The sequence below is a fragment of the Podarcis filfolensis genome, assembly GCF_964270895.1.
Source record: "Podarcis filfolensis genome assembly, chromosome: 4".
In the NCBI taxonomy this organism is placed as follows: domain Eukaryota; kingdom Metazoa; phylum Chordata; class Lepidosauria; order Squamata; family Lacertidae; genus Podarcis; species Podarcis filfolensis.
Genome location: NC_139607.1, coordinates 87,436,218 through 87,452,082, shown reverse-complemented (window position 1 = coordinate 87,452,082; position 15,865 = coordinate 87,436,218). Strand labels below are relative to the sequence as shown.

General features: G+C 43.9%; 1 protein-coding gene across 2 annotated transcripts in view; it reads right to left on the bottom strand.

Moving 5' to 3' along the window:
* Positions 1–4,442: 4,442 nt before the first annotated feature.
* The window catches only part of SESN3 (sestrin 3), a 64,813-nt gene continuing 53,390 nt past the window's right edge, over positions 4,443–15,865 (bottom strand). The window contains exons 8-11 of one of the 2 annotated variants that reach the window (XR_014547122.1): positions 15,553–15,743; positions 14,464–14,608; positions 7,270–13,975; positions 4,443–7,215 (exon numbers count right to left, since the gene is read on the bottom strand). Coding sequence is in view for 1 of the 2 variants with exons in the window: in XM_083609960.1 (XP_083466086.1) it covers positions 13,889–13,975; positions 14,464–14,608; positions 15,553–15,743 (423 nt within the window). In the remaining variant the exon portion in view is untranslated. Of the gene's footprint in view, positions 13,976–14,463; positions 14,609–15,552; positions 15,744–15,865 lie in introns of both variants that reach the window. The other variant, XM_083609960.1, reaches the window with a different exon arrangement.

Here is a 15,865-nt window from a genome sequence, read left to right as displayed (position 1 = left end):
AACAGGAGAGAAACCTTCATCCTCTCTACTAGAATATATGAAAATGGTGGATACAAAATCCTCTGCAGTGACTGAACCTGCCAAAATACTTCTCTTTGTAGTAAGTTTGCAGCATAAGCAGAGAACCTTACTGGGGGGGAAGGGTTTTTAGAGATTTTGAAGAAATCATTTTCCCAAGTCAAGAATTATCCATGGAGAGGAAAGTCGCTTTCCAAATTTCCCTTTTTGGTTTAGGCTTTAACTCAGTGATAAGAGAGCATCCTTGGCATGTGGAGGGACCGACATTCAATCTTTGACATCTCCAGTTAAAATAGAGAACTGGGCTGGAAAATACCCCTATCTGAGACCCCAGTTGAGCGTCTGTCAAGCAAAGGATACAGAATTCGGCTGGCCAGTGCTCTGACTCATTGTAAGAATTATTTTTGCACTTTTTTGCACTACTTCCTCCTTCCCCCCACTCATCTGGCAAATAATAATAATAATAATAATAATAATAATAATAATAATAATAATAATAATAGTAGTAGTAGTAGTAGTATAATATACCCTGCCCATCTGGCTGGGTTTCCCCAGCCACTCTAGGCGGCTTCCAACAAAATATTAAAAATGCAATAAAACGTCAAACATTAAAAACTTCCCTAAACAGGGATACATACCTTCAGATGTCTTCTAAAAGTGAGATAGTTGTTTATTTCCTTAACATCTGATGGGAGGGCGTTCCACAGAGTGGGCGCCACCACCGAGAAGGCCCTCTGCCTGGTTCCCTGTAACTTCGCTTCTTGCAGTGAGGGAACCGCCAGAAGGCCCTCAGTGTTGGACCTCAGTGTCTGGGCTGAACAATGGGGGTGGAGATGCTCCTTCAGGTATACAGGACCGAGGCCGTTTAGGGCTTTAAAGGTCAGCACCAACACTTTGAATTGTGCTCGGAAACGTACTGGGAGCCAATGTAGGTCTTTCAGGACCGGTGTTATATGGTCTTGGTGGCCACTCTCAGTCACCAGTCTAGCTGCTGCATTCTAGATTAGTTGCAGTTTCTGGGTCACCTTCAAAGGTAGCCCCACGTAGAGCACATGGCAGTAGTCCAAGCAGGAGATAACTAGAGCATGCACCACTCTGGGAAGAAAATCTGCAAGCAGGTAGGATCTCAGCCTGCGTACCAGATGGAGCTGGTAGATAGCTGCCCTGGACACAGAATTGACCCCTGCGCCTCCATGGACAGCTGTGAGTCCAAAATGACTCACATAGAGCATTTCAGCTGGCAGGTCATCCACTGCTGTCCTTTGAAGGTAGAAGAATGAGTTCCTACAGGGAGGAATTCAATCTAGCGCTGATGGAGCAATCTCCCCTTCCCTTGTGTGCTGTTCTGGGGTTCTTCCAACCCCCTCAAGCCAATTTCAGGGGGCACGGGGGAAGCCCTTGTGTGAGGTTCTGCTAGTGTCATTCGTTAGTTGAACCTGGTCAATACTGGTGTAGAATATCTGTTTAAGAAACGGAGTAATGGACTGGGAAGTTCCCGGTTGAATTTCATATCTGCGACAAACTAAACTAGGCAACCTCAAGCCCCTCCATCCACAATATGGAGAATAATTATGTTGACAGGAAGGTGTGTAAGGTAAAAGCATAATGTATGTGAGGCACCTTGAATCTTGCAAGCGCTATGCACACATTCACACGATCCATTTAAGGCACTACGATACCTCTTGAAACAGTAATGGGTTGCCTCAAAGGATTCTGGGAGCACTTTGTTAAGGGTGCCAAGAATTGTTTAGCCTCCCTTCCTCCCCGAGCTACAATTATCAACCCCTCTTCATGGAAAACTGGGAATTGTTGCTCTGGGAGGGGAATTATGGGTCTCCTAAGAACTTTCAGCATGTTTAACTACTCCCAGAATTCTCTGAGGCAAGTCACAACTGTTTAAATGGTGTGAATGTGGCCGTAGTGCAGTATCTCTTCTATGCTCTGTTCTTTTCCAGAGTGTTCGAGGCTTACTGGCTTTTGCTTCTAAGGCAGGTCTGGGTTTCAAACCTGTACTTAGATTAACATCTGAATTGGATTGTTGTAACACAATACACATGGCTCTGCCCTAGAAGACAGTTTAGGCCGTTTTAGTGAAAAATGAGGCAGCTAGGCTTCTTATCTGTGGCTAGATGTAGGGAGCACCTCACAAGTTTTTTTTTGTTTTTGTTTTAAGAAATAGCCATGGGGCTCCTGGTCGATTTTAATCTTTAAAAAGCCTTTAAAAGGCTTGAGACAAGTTTAACTTAAGGACCACTTCCCCCTCTATGAAGCTGCTCAGCTCGGGAATGCTCTCCCCATGGCGAATGGCAGGGCACCAACCCATATATCTTCCGTGTTCCTGGTTCTCTGCTTTGATCTCTGCTGCTGTTTTACATTGGATTTTTGGTTTCATGTATTTATTGCTAACCTTTATTTCTGATTTTGTTTGCCACTCTCAAGACGTTTCACATGGGAGAGTGGTATAGAAACACCACCTAAGTGAATAAATAGTATTTTCACTACCTCTATAGAGTGAGGCTTCTCACAGCAATCTTTATTATTTAATTCATCCCTTGCCACATACTACGGTGTCGGCAGAAGAAAGGTGGCAGTTCTGTGCTTAAGCACCTATAGCCCAAAAGCAACTTCCATCACCCATGCCCATTGGCCACACTGGCTGGTGCAGCCGGGAGCAGGAGTTCAAGTGGAAAGCCAGAGTTTCCCCATCTCAGTCTTAAAAGGTGGCGTGGCTGGCAACCACCAATAGGATCCATCTTTCCCTAATTTGTCCACAAAAAGAGTTAGATAGCCACTAGGGAAACTTCTAGTTTGCAAAATAAGTGGACCCAATTGGGGACCAGGGGGAGGAAGAGAAAAAGCTGTGAGTGCTCTTACGAACGGTCAGATTCTGCATCAGGTCATGCCTCCATGTTTAAGCTGCTAAGTTACAGACAAATAATTATCTGGTACAAAACAAAACAAAAAAAAAAATTTTCTTTCCAGTAGCACCTTAAAGACCAACTAAGTTAGTTCTTGGTATGAGCTTTCGTGTGCATGCACACTTCGTCAGATACACACACTTTTCGTGCATGCACACGAAAGCTCATACCAAGAACTAACTTAGTTGGTCTTTAAGGTGCTACTGGAAAGAAAATTTTTTTTTTTGTTTTGTTTTGACTATGGCAGACCAACACGGCTACCTTTCTGTATCTGGTACAAGCAACGCCAGGAAGAAGTGTATATGCAGCATTTAGTGCCCCCCTGTGTTCAGATCAGGTTAAACAGGCAACGATCTCCTTTTAACTGGCTGGTTTGAGTCCTTTGTTTGGAGCGACTGCCGTTCCTGGGATTAATGGGCATGATCCAGCCGAAGTTAAGGATTTTTAATCACACCCCATGGGTTAGAATGTGGAATCCCTCCTTTTAAAAGGCGTAGGCATGGCAAAACACATCAAGTTAGTTGTGTGTTTTGGGTTTTTTTTAACTGTGTAACAGCAAGAAGTTGAAACGTTAGGAAGATCATTCTGGAAAGCTACAGAGTTTAATTACATTCTAATTAAGCTGTCTGGAGATAAGTTTCAGGACAAAAGGAGTACTTCTACACACCAGGTGCATGGGAGTTACACAAACTCATTACCACAATACGTGATGGTGGCCAGAATCTTTTAAAAGAAAGATAGACCCATGGAAGATGTACCTTGTTAATGGCTATTAGTCACGACAAGCCGCACAATACCTCCATGATTAGAGGTGGTTTACCTTTAATTCACAAATGTTTGGGGGGGGGCAAAAAGGGTAGATGGCTCTCTTGCACCACACCTTGCCTGTGAGCCTCTCATGTCACACAACTGGCTTCCTGCTTGGAGAAGGGAAAGCTGGATTTTAATAATGAATTTTTATGTGTAAAATCAGACACACTCCAGTTTTCCTCCTAAGGCTAGAACCTGTGAACATCTAATGAAGCTGAATGTTGGAAAATTCAGGGCAAAAAAAAGTACTACTTTGCACCGTGCATAATAAAACCTATGGAATTTGCTCCGGATCAGAGGTAGTGATGATGGCTCCCAATTTGGATGGCTTTAAAAGAGAACTGGACAAATTCATGGGGGACAACGCTAGCAGTAGCTACGAGTCATGATGGCTATGTTCTACTTTCACTTTTGGGGGCTGCATGCCTCTGATAAACCATTACTGGGGGGAATTCTGTTGCACTCATGGCCTGCTTGTGGGCTTCCTATCTGGTTGACCACTTTGAGAATAGGATGGTGCATTAGATGGGCCTTTGGGCTGATCCCGCGAGGCTTTTCTCGTGTTCTCATGACTATACGGACCTTTGTTCTGATCCAGCGCGACGGTTCTCAAATCCATATATAAAATTAATTTCAAAAGGACCTTCCAAGAAAACCACTGCACAGAAGAAAGAAAGACACGCCACATTACAGGGGTGGGGTTTCTCGCCAGTTTTTATTGAACCAATAAAATTCCTACCGATAACAATGAAAGAAATTTCAGCAAGTATAAACGCTATACAGTTTTTAAACAAACCCCATTGTTCCGTACCTATAAATAGAATTTTTCAAAACCTCATAAAAAGTGCAGATTTTATGAATTGCTGTTAACAGGTTAATAATATGCACACACAAATTCCTTTATTGAAAAATATGGTGTGTTTTTTTTTCTTTTTGTCTCAGCTCGCTAAAAAGTTCCTTCCGCATCTGTTCAGATACAATTCAAGTTGCGTTAACTAAAACCTTAACAGAAAGAAAAAGAGTCACACAAACAGATCCAGTTGGATAGGCTTGTCCAATAACCACGGATGTCAGAAAAATGCTAGCTGAACTCTTGGTTCTGTCCGCAAGAAGTCCTAAATCGACACAACTGCAGCAAGAGACACACACACAGTGCAACTCTATACCTGTCTACTCATAGCTAAGTCCCCAGTGAGCTCAGTGGGGATTACTCCCAGGTTGTGTATGGGTTTGCACCCCGAGGGTGTGGTGCTTTTACGGTGGGTAGCATCTAGGGTTCACCCAAGCGCGCCAGCTATTCCCGGAGTTAAATATTTCTGGGGTGTAGGAAATGCTTTGTTGCTCCAGAGGAGCTTTATCCTGCACTTGTCCTGAGATAACAAGAGTTCTCCTAGACATATATGCTGTAGTAAAGATACGCTATTAGCCTCTTCTCAACCCACCACCCTTCAGTGCCATTAAATTCCTTGTCGCCAAGATGGCACAGCCCAGCCACAGGCAACCAATAGCCAATTGGCGAGGCAACCGTCAGCTGAATGAGTTGCATACACTCTTAAGGAAAGAGTGTATTTGTTTTAGTCAGCTTCTCTGCACAAGGAAAGCTCTCACAAACATGTCGGGTCCATTGCTGCCGCCCTTGGAGTTTCTGACCTACTCCTTTTCCCTCCCGGGATAGTCTTTGGCTAACTGCATCCCTTGATGGCAAGGGAAATGGGCCTGGCGCCTTCTTATGGAGCTCAGCCTTAGTTAGGACTGCCTTGCTGGCCCGTCTAGACCTCTATGGTGGTTCTTCCTGGGTGATCATGGGAGGCCATCGCCTCCATTCACAAAGACTTTTGCATTTCCCCTCAACACATCCACTCAAGAGCGAGCACTGTACTCAGTTTCGAAACAACCTTTCCCCTCGCGTAGTGCAAAATGAGCTCGTTTCCCCAGGTATTGGGGGGGTGTCACTATTTGAAACTTAGAAAGAATGTGATCTTGCCTCTACAGCAAGGTCTGTTCAGCATGGACAGTCCTAAGTGGCTATGGATTTTACCGAGTCAGTTACTTTACAAAAGGGAAAAAAGGGAAAGGAAATAAACCAAAAAAGCTTAAGCCTATATAAAACACATCACCTTTCTCTCCCCACTCCTGCAGTACACACATACAAAATGCATACACGTGGACGTTAAAAAAAAAAAAGCTGTGCGAATCCTAAATTGCATCATCGATAAGCTTATTCTACGTACAGCCATAATGTAGAACGAACAAACTGAAAATGGGCAACCTTGGAGGACTGGACCATCCAACTCGGGTTAGCCCTACATTTCACAATTTTTTTTTATTAAAAAAAAAAAGAAGTTACAGTAACAAAGTCAAGGACCACAAAGGCCTATCACAGCTTCTAGAAAGACACTACGTTTAAAAGGAGGGTGGGGGTATAAAAAAAAAAAAGAAGCCGAAAGAATTAAAGCAACATCAATACTGATTATTTTGCAGAGACCAGGTAAGACGTTCACAGCATGCTACATATAGGACTTCAAACTAAGAAAAGAAAAAAAAGGTCAATTTGCTTGGCTACCCTGCATTTGTTCAGGTACCATTTTGGTTTTTACCCTAGAGAACCCCATGCATGGACTAAAGGATTATGTAAACCAGGGAGTGGCCAGCTTATGGGTCACCATAGTCTGCAGACATTCACTGGGAGCCAGAACACTCAGTACCACTGCCACCCCGGGCATGACCAAGCTGAACAAAATATTTAAAAATGGCTCATGTGTGCCGAGATGGTCATTCAGGCTGCGGATGGAATGTGCAAGCAACAAGTCCAAGAGAATCTATGCAGAATGCTAGGTGGACATTCAATTGCTTCGCTGCCGTCTAAGCGAAACTACGGAGAAACATCTGACCCCCAAGTTGATCAGAATGTATTTGATAGGGCTACCAAGAGAGAGGGGGCAGAAAAAGGTGCTTTGGGGGCTGGATCCTACCCTTGTATGGTTGGCTGGTCAGCCCATAGCTTTGGTATCTCAGCCTACTGTACGCTCAGTTAAATTGAGTACCTCTTTAAACAGGGAGCTCCTTTCTACTGTGAGCTCAGAAGCGAGAATTAAGGGGAAAGGAGGGGAGAGGGCTGGCATTTCAGACAAAATAGCGTGGAGCAGAATACTGACAGAGCTGAGGTTTCTACTGCCTCTACAAGTTTTATTCATTTATTTCCCAAGCTCCACAATAATTTAAAAGGCAAGGGCTCCTGGATGTTGCCTTGGGGCATGGGAGGCTGCTGAACTATTGAAGCTAAGCAGATGTGGAGCTGGTCATTCCTTTGGATTCCTTTGGTCATTCCTTGGGAGGCTGTTGGGAGCAGAATAAAAAACAGAATAACAGCAGAATAAAAGAATTAAAAAGGATTTTAGGTAAGGACATATGCCTTCCTCTGGAACAGCGGTTCTCAACCTGTGGGTCCCCAGATGTTGTTGGACTACAACTCCCATCATCCCATCTTGCTAGCTAGGGATGATGGGAGTTGTAGTTCAACAACATCTGGAGACCCACAGGTTGAAGATCCCCATTTGTGACCAAATTTATACAGAGGGTCGTTATTTAAGAAAATGAAGGCCTCAGTCCGGAAAACGTTTATTTCAGGGAAGCCAGAGGAGAGGCATTTCAAGATGGCTGTTATTTTCAGGTGGGATTCAATCACAGGCTGGCAAATTCATGAAGTTTATCGAGAGCTCTTGTCCAACAAACCTGCTTCCCAAAAGGATCAGATTTTTTTTTGCAGTAACTGAAGGGGCAGAGAAATGCACTGCTAAGCATGGAATAACACCTGCTGTGACACAATAGTCATCTAACCTCCCTGCAGGCAAATCAGAATGTCGTCTGATCTCTCTGCAGACAGATCTGGATGAGTGCTCAACAAACAGGCTGCCTGGAAGCGCCTTAAGGGTTGTGGAGCTTGCGCCTAAAACAAGCATACAAAAAACCCCACATCCACGTGTGGCTTTCCTTGCTTTGTAACAAACATCTGTGGCAGGAGTCTGGCACCCTCTTCATTTAGTCCTGCCACTACAATTACAGAGGAAAATGTCACTCCACATCGGTGGGAAATCCTTACAGTTGTGCAGGAACCTCACATGCCAGTTCTGATTTCTATTATTCCCATCTCATAAGATGTGCACCTTTTGACCATGTTCCACCTTTCGAAGGATAGACCTGAGAGCATACAAATCTAGAAGAGGTTTGTGGGGGAAATGTGAAACTTTTAAAATTTATCTGGCGCTGTAGAAAGCAGAGCCCAAAATAGCCCAACTCAAACAACAGCGTTCTGACAGAAATCTCCATTAAAAATGGCCCCATGCCGTTCAGCAAATGTTTGTGTTGAAATCTCTCTTCGTATGATGGGACTCTATGCTCCTTTTATAATGCAGGCCCAATTTTCTGTTTTATTTGTGCAAAGAACGCTTCACTTACTAACAAAAGACGCACTCTTTTAAAATGTCAGCAAGGGATATCAAAAAACCGAATGGTTCTTTTGAGGGGGGTGGGGGAAGAAGGTTCAAAGTCAGTTGGAATTTCACCCTCTTAACTAAGATGGGCCAGTTCTGGAAGGCCAGTTTAAGCAAGCAAATTTCCAATAGTATGATACCCGAGGCAATCTTAATCGGCTGTGAATGATCGCCAAAGAAGACGACAATGCAAGGTACCATACTCATTTGAAAAATCTGGTCAGGAGGTTTGTAAATGCCTTCCTCAATGCAGGGAGTGTTAAGTGTGTCTCTGTCATGGTTTAAGGGATTTCACACAAGAGCTGGGCATCAGTCCAATGCCCATCTAGTACAGCATTCTATTCACACAGTGGCACCAGCTACTTATCAATGACCGACTGAAGCAGACTCAGTTGAGAAGAGTGGATTGGCGCTAGTAGCCAAGAAAGGTATCATTCAACCACCTTCCAACAACATTAAGACACTGATGAACAGCTGTACCCCAGTGTGGGGCAAACGAAGATGGGATGGGGGGGGGTTTCTAATGACCTATCAGACCCTCAAATCAGAACTTGGGCAAAATTTCAAGTAATAACCATGCTATGTGTGCCTGTGCTTGCAGAGGGGAGGCCGAATATGCAGGGAACCTAGAAACCTGTTTGGTTAACATCAAATCACATAACAGTCCATTTGCTTTTGAGCCTGGCAGCTGCTGCAAATCAGAAGCCCGCTGCACACCAAACGCCAAACTATTTAAGCAAGCCAGTTCTGTGAATTGATTAGGGCATCTGAACACAGTGGGACTTACTTCAGAGTAAACATACCCTGGAACTGGGCAGTAATGACCTGATCCCCTGCCCCTGACCAATATGCCTTGATTTATTTATTTTTTGTTTGTTTCTTTACTGGAGCTAGAATCTGGAATTTCCCCACGCATACACCTATTTCCTGCATCTGCACTTGCAGGCTCATGTTTGAAACTTCTCTCTCTCTACCAAGTATGTGCAATTCCACCTGTGAGCCTATCTGTCTCCCACCCCAAATAAATTTGATGCAGTTTCCCCACCTAAAAAAGGAGGGGTGGGGAGATGTCTTGACACAAGATCTTGAAGCAGCCATATTTTATTTTTGCAATCACAGCAAAAATAGCAGAGGGAATGAACAAGCACTTGAGGGGCCTCCTTTTTATGCGCTAAGTGGCAGCCTGAGTCCCACCGCCCTTGCTTTGGGGATTTATATCCTGCCATATAATCCACAGAGCCTGCTGGGGGATTCCCTTGCCGCCGAGTCCTGCTGCTACCAATGGCTGCAGCCTATGACACTCTTTTGCCCCTTGGTTGACAACTAGGACAGATTTTGGCTCAAGGGTGCCAGTTGCTGACACATAATCCAAAGCCATACTAGAAGAAGCAAAACAAAAACGAAAAACAAACCCCCAACTATGCCTACACTGCAAAAGAATGATATACGTTTTTGACATCCATGAAGTTTGACAATTCATTCACATGTGCTATTTTATAAAAAAATAGATTTTGCACATTTTTAAATTTGGCACATCTGTGAGCTTAAGGGGTATATGTCAAGCAAAGAAGTACAATCATATTCACTTGGATGCCTACTCTGAACGTCAGCATTTAAAAACACACACACACGTACACACACACACACAACCCCATCACATTTGAGTATATAAAGCTATGCACCAGATCATGACCACATAAAATGTCTACTCTTGAATCAAACATCATCACCTTGAAACATTTTGTTAACATTCAAGTTTGCCATTCTATTTCTAAGGAAAAAACACAAACTGGTTTTCAAAACAGCAGGTCCCAACCTTGGATACCACATGTAGGTCTGAAATCACGTGAAATCAAGTTTACGCTCCTGTTAATGGATTCACTTTATATATATTTCACAGAAGGGAGAAAGAGAGAGAGAGAAAGAAACCAACAGTCTTCTTGATTTAAAATCTAATTGCCTCTCACTGAGATGACTATTCAGTTCGAACAATAAAAAAAGTCTACAAGAAAAGGCACTAATGCTTCTGCAACTGGAACACCAGCCTCCCTGTTAAGAAGAAAAGCCACGACTGCTCTGAAGAAAACGTTTAAGCTCTTAAAGTCTGTTTATGGCTCTACCTCTAAATGTGAAGACAGATGTTATATCTGAAGAGCCGTGGGGCCAGAGGGCTCGGTCCTTCCCCAGCCGATTTCCCTGCATCCACGCCCTGCCTGGCTTTTCTCTGCAACATGCAAACAAGTGCCTGGAACAACAGCAAAGGGTGAAAGAAAGAAAGAAAGAAAGAAAGAAAGAAAGAAAGAAAGGGGCAGAAGTTCCCCTGGCAGAAGTTGCTTCTTCCCCCTCCCACAATCACCAGGGAGGTGTTTGGTGGAGACCTGTCAGCACCTCACTGCAGTTCAAATCCAGTCAGGGTTAAGCGTCTTAAAAGTCCCAGGGAGTCTCCAATGGAGCCCTCAAACTCTTCCACTGAAATCAACCCGGCTTTGGACAGGACAGGAGTCAGGGCAGTGCACTTCCAGCTTCTGCAATGGCGTCATGCTAAACACAACCCATAAAGGTAAGTTGCAGGCAGCGTTTGCACAAGCCATCCCCATTGCAGACCGCAGGTGCAGATGGCTGAATGCTCTTGTTAAATCCAACGCCATCCTTCAAAACGCTTAACTTTAGCTGGATTTTGATTCGGCTTTTTAAAACACACACACACACACACACCCCTCCAGCTTTCTCACATGCACAGACAGAGCAGTGAGATACCATTCATCTTCAGCAGCAATGCGTCGCTCATTCAGTAACTTGTCATCAATGTAGTCATTTCCTTCCAAGGACATATAGACACACTACTGACTCCAACAGGTTTCAACAGTTTCCTGGGAAGCTGAACTGGTGTGGGAAGTGTGTGTTGGGGGGTGTCTTTTAAGAGAAAGCCCTCAGCACTATTTCCAAACTGCAATTCCCAGACTTCTTTATGAGGAGCAACACATGCAGCCAATATGAATCTGTAGTGTCAATATCGTCTGGGAGAGTTTCCACGTCAAAACAGCCTGCAATTCCAAGCGCAGAAGGTTACATCTCTTCAAAGCAACAAACAATTTTTTCAGCAGCCAAGGGGTGTGTGTGTTGCAGGACAATCACACAACATCACAGCCGTTAAGAGAGAGAAGGATCAAGTAATTTTTTAAAAAATTAAAATAAACCCAACAAAATAACCACATCCAAACTTTAGTTCCTCTACCCCCTCTTTTTTACTTTCCAAAATTGCTCTCATGAAAGAAACCACTGCAGAAGTCTTCAATGTACAAGCTTATTCTATATTGCTTTCTACAGCCTACTGGATTGAAGGTCCATCTCATTCATTTCCAATGTGTATAAAAGCAGGTAAAAATAAATATTAAGGGGGACACAAAATCTGACATCAATATCAATTCAGCAGAAGTCAGTCACAACTGAGTCTTGTAAAAATCAAAAGAGAGGAAAAGACTGGGGCTTAAATCGTTTTATAGGCTACCCAAAAGGCTTGAGGGCAGGTTAAGGTTCCTTTCCTGGATCCCAGATACTGGCAGTGGGACACAAAGGGGTGGTCTCCAAGCCCCGCTGGGCCTAAGCAGTGTTGATTTCAAGGGGACTCAGTTGAGACTAGCTTTTCCTGAAGCAAGCCAGTCACGTGAAAGTCTCTATCATGTCTTGTCTTTCTGGCCTCTCTTTAGGCACTTCACTGGATCATTAATGCAAGAAGGTAAAGCTCTAAAAACCAAGACATTTGTGCCCTGAAGGGAAAAAGTAATCAGTGTAGTCAAGCAATGCAAGGGCAGGACTCTCTTGGCTGCTCACTTCTCTTTCCCAACAATGACATCTGCCCATGGGCACAAGCCAATCGGCCCGGCACTGCTCTGGCACCTCCTCCATTCATTTCTATGGCGCTTGCATGGGGTCTCCCCCGCTAGAAGGAAGGTGTAGAAGGGCTTGGGGACATCCGATTAAACCAACGCTTTGGTGCTCGGGTAGGAGCCGATTGTTCGCAGCAAACACTACCAAAGTTTGGGAAGGAGACGCCATTTTTCACCGCGGCCATGTTGAGCGGGACATTTCAGCAGCGACTTGGTTAAGGAAAGGCTCGCTCTTCTGCTCAATATTGCACTTCCTTTGTTCACTCATGTCAACGTATAGAAACATGATTCTTAGCTTGAAAATATTGCAGAGTGTTCTGAAAAATATTTGACGGGAATCGATTTCCCCAAAGCTTAAGCTGAACACTGATATAATTATCCTTGAATTAAAAAGTGGGGTGGGGGGGATGACAGTGGAGCAAAACGAGACTGCAACTCGGGGGCAAAGCACATTCTTTGTAGAAGGGTCCCAGGTGCGGTCTCCAACACTTTGAGTTAAAGGTTAGGGACGATCGTGACCCAAGACCTCAAGGAATCACTGCTGGTCAGAACAGACAAGTCTGACTCAGTAAAAGACAGCAAAGTTTTCAGGGGAGGGGGAAATCTAGCTAAGCGACTGATACATGCTCTGCATGCGAAAGGTCCTGGGCTCAATCCCTGCCATCTCCAGTTAAAACCATCTCAGGTAAGAGGGCTGGGAAAGACTTCTCCCCACAACTTTGGAGGACCAGAACAGACAGACCAGTGGCCTGATTCAGCACAAGGCAGCTCTTTACAGTTTTAAGAGAATGTGCTCTTGCAGATTGCTTTTTGGTTTCTTTGATCAGACGGCATGTGCGCGTGCGTGTGCTGGATTTGCACGCATCACATTACCACCAGATCAATGAACCAGCTAAGGACGAACCTGGATTTCAAAACTTTTTTTAAAAAAACTCTTAAAGTCAAACTTCTACAAGTTCACATATCCCAAGTTAAACTGGCTTGCTGGCTGGGCAGTAAGTACCATTCAAGCATCATTCGGGTCAGCAGAAAGAGCAATTGTAGGCAACACAGAAGAATGCAATCCCTGAACTGATTATGTACAGTTGAAATGGATATGGTAGAAAACCCTCTTCGTTCAGAAAAAAAAGCATTTGAATGCTGTGTCTCAGTAGCATGCTGCAGGATTCGCAGCAGTTCTTTTCACATTTAAAAAAAAAAAAGGCAGACAATAGTTGCATCAGCTTTCACACAGCCTCCAAACTACTGCCAAAGTACTAAAACTCTAAGAAAACTCTAAGAATAAGCCAGTTGAGCACTTCAGTTTAAACACAGCACATACTGGATTCAGGAAAGCTGCATTAATATTCTAGAAAGAACTAAAAGGAGAAAATAAAATAAAATCCTTCGCTCTGGATTCCATTTGCAGGAAAAAGTGGGTAGGAACAGAACCTCGGAAGATGCACCAACAAGTGTTTTTCTTCCGAGTGTGAGAAGAAATAGCAAAAGAATCAAATATAACAAACCGTTTTAGGGTTTGTGACCAATACTCCAACTGGAAACAACTTAAGAAGTAGTGTTCCTCAGTGCTATTTTTGCTATCGTTAGTAATGTTAAGCATCAAGAAAACAGGGGGGGAAATATATAGATCATTGCACGTTAACCACCGCTAGGAAGGCGGCTTCAGCTTTTGACACTAGAGAATCCAATAACGTGATGCTACACCATAGGCAGGTGTTTCTGCACATCTGTTTGGAAGCTTTCTTCACACGCTTGCAACGGCGCTTCAGGTCAAGTGGCGTGTAATGGCACGGAGGGCGTAAAGGAGTTCCGCCTGCATGCGCGCTTCCATCAGGAGAAGGTTCACGTGGACCTGCAGGAAAGATTCAAACAAAAGATGATGATGGCATCTTTTAAAAATGCGTAAATGCTGCAGCTCACCATGAGGTCGACCGAAGGGCATTTATATTTCTTTCAGCTTTATTGTTCCCGAGTTGAGATTGTGATAAACGGGTTTGCCACTCATCAGACTGCAGCATCCAGCAGTGACTTGCACATGTGAACAAGCCATCGCAGAGACGATCTTTTGTACTACCTTGTCATGCGGTGTGTGTGTGTGTGTGTGTGTGTGTGTGTGTGTGTGTGAGCATTCAACAGAATCCAGTGTGTCCATTTTTCCAGGGTGTTTCATAGTGGTGTGATGTGGCAAGTTTCGCTCTTGGTGGCTGTGCAGTGCAGAACTTCACATTAATGCAATATGAACTTTGGATTAATGGATATGGAAGCTTCCCTTCTTAACAATGCCATTTCCCCTGTTTACACATAGACACTTGTTCATGCATCCATCAATGAGACACTCACCTTCTCCGAGTGCTTGAACTGGCGCCAGTAGCTATCGTACATGCGCTTGGTAGTTCGCTCTGGGTAGCAGGTCACTGTCTTAATGTAAACCTTCAGGCTCCGTTCAAGTAACTGATTAACTTCTCCATAATCGTAGTCATCATACCTAAGCAAGATTAAGCCGGCCTGAATCTCTCTTTTCTGAGCATGCACATCTTTAAAAAGAACACCTTTCTACTGCACAATTGTTTTTAAAAAGCATATGCTGGGGTAAATCTGCCTGAAGATCAGATGGTAAGTCTCCTAAAGCCAGGCTGGTATTATTGAACTAGATTTGCAAAAGGAAGGAGGGCAAGACAGGTGGATGACTTGTACAGCTCTTCCAGTAGCCGGCAGAACCCACATTTGGAACTATACAGAAGCCACAAAGAATAATGTGCTAAATTGATTTGAATATAATTTACACCCTTGTAGATTCTTGGGGCCCAATTCACACTGTACATTTGACGGGCTTCAGATGATGACAACCACGACTCCCATCCTGAACACACACACATTTCTATGGTGGAAATGGACTGCACAGCCCTTTGGCTTCCTGGAAGTCATTTTGAACAGCTAAGGGGAACCCAGAGGATTACTGTTCAATTAATTTCCAAATAACTGGTTAACAGATTTTTATACGCACCCTAGAGAAATCACTCAAGGGTCTTTGATTCCAGAACACATGTTGCACGAGTGTGTCTAAATTTACTGTTCTGCTTTGTTTAAGAATACTTCGCCCACCCCAACATCACCCATGTTGTCCCTGTATTTATGCTGATAAACACTGCAAACACCTTACAGGGTGGAGGGAAGACAAATGATTTTACCCTTTTATCCACTCTTTCTCCTCCACTCTTTCACTTGAAACATGCTATAGTGAATGCTTAGGCCTGCGCTAAGCAAATGCAACCACTGGGCCAATCCTAACCCCCAACTTCATTCCTGAAACCAAGGACACGCAAGCCTCTTTAATATAAGCCACAGCTGCATTCTGAACCTGAAACAGCACCCCAATTACAGAATACCTCCAGAAGTGCACTTATTTAGCCAGATCAGTTGGTGACATACCTGATTCCAAACATACAGTGAACATAATTAAATAAAGCTCTTCTTAACATGGTTGTGTCAACATCTTCATGTGTGGCCATAGTGTTGTACGTGAGGCTATAGACCATCCGGAACTTCTCATCCAGGAGATGCCCAATGTCGGAATAAAGCCTGTTCACAAGGGAGAATCCATGGTTTTCCCAGGTATAGTCCTGCAAAAAAGCACAAAGACTACCAATTTGTACATGGCATGTTTGAGCAGTACTGCAGAATGGTTTTGAAGACACACGATGCTGTTCTACTGCTGAAGCAAAACAGTGGAGGTAACAATTTG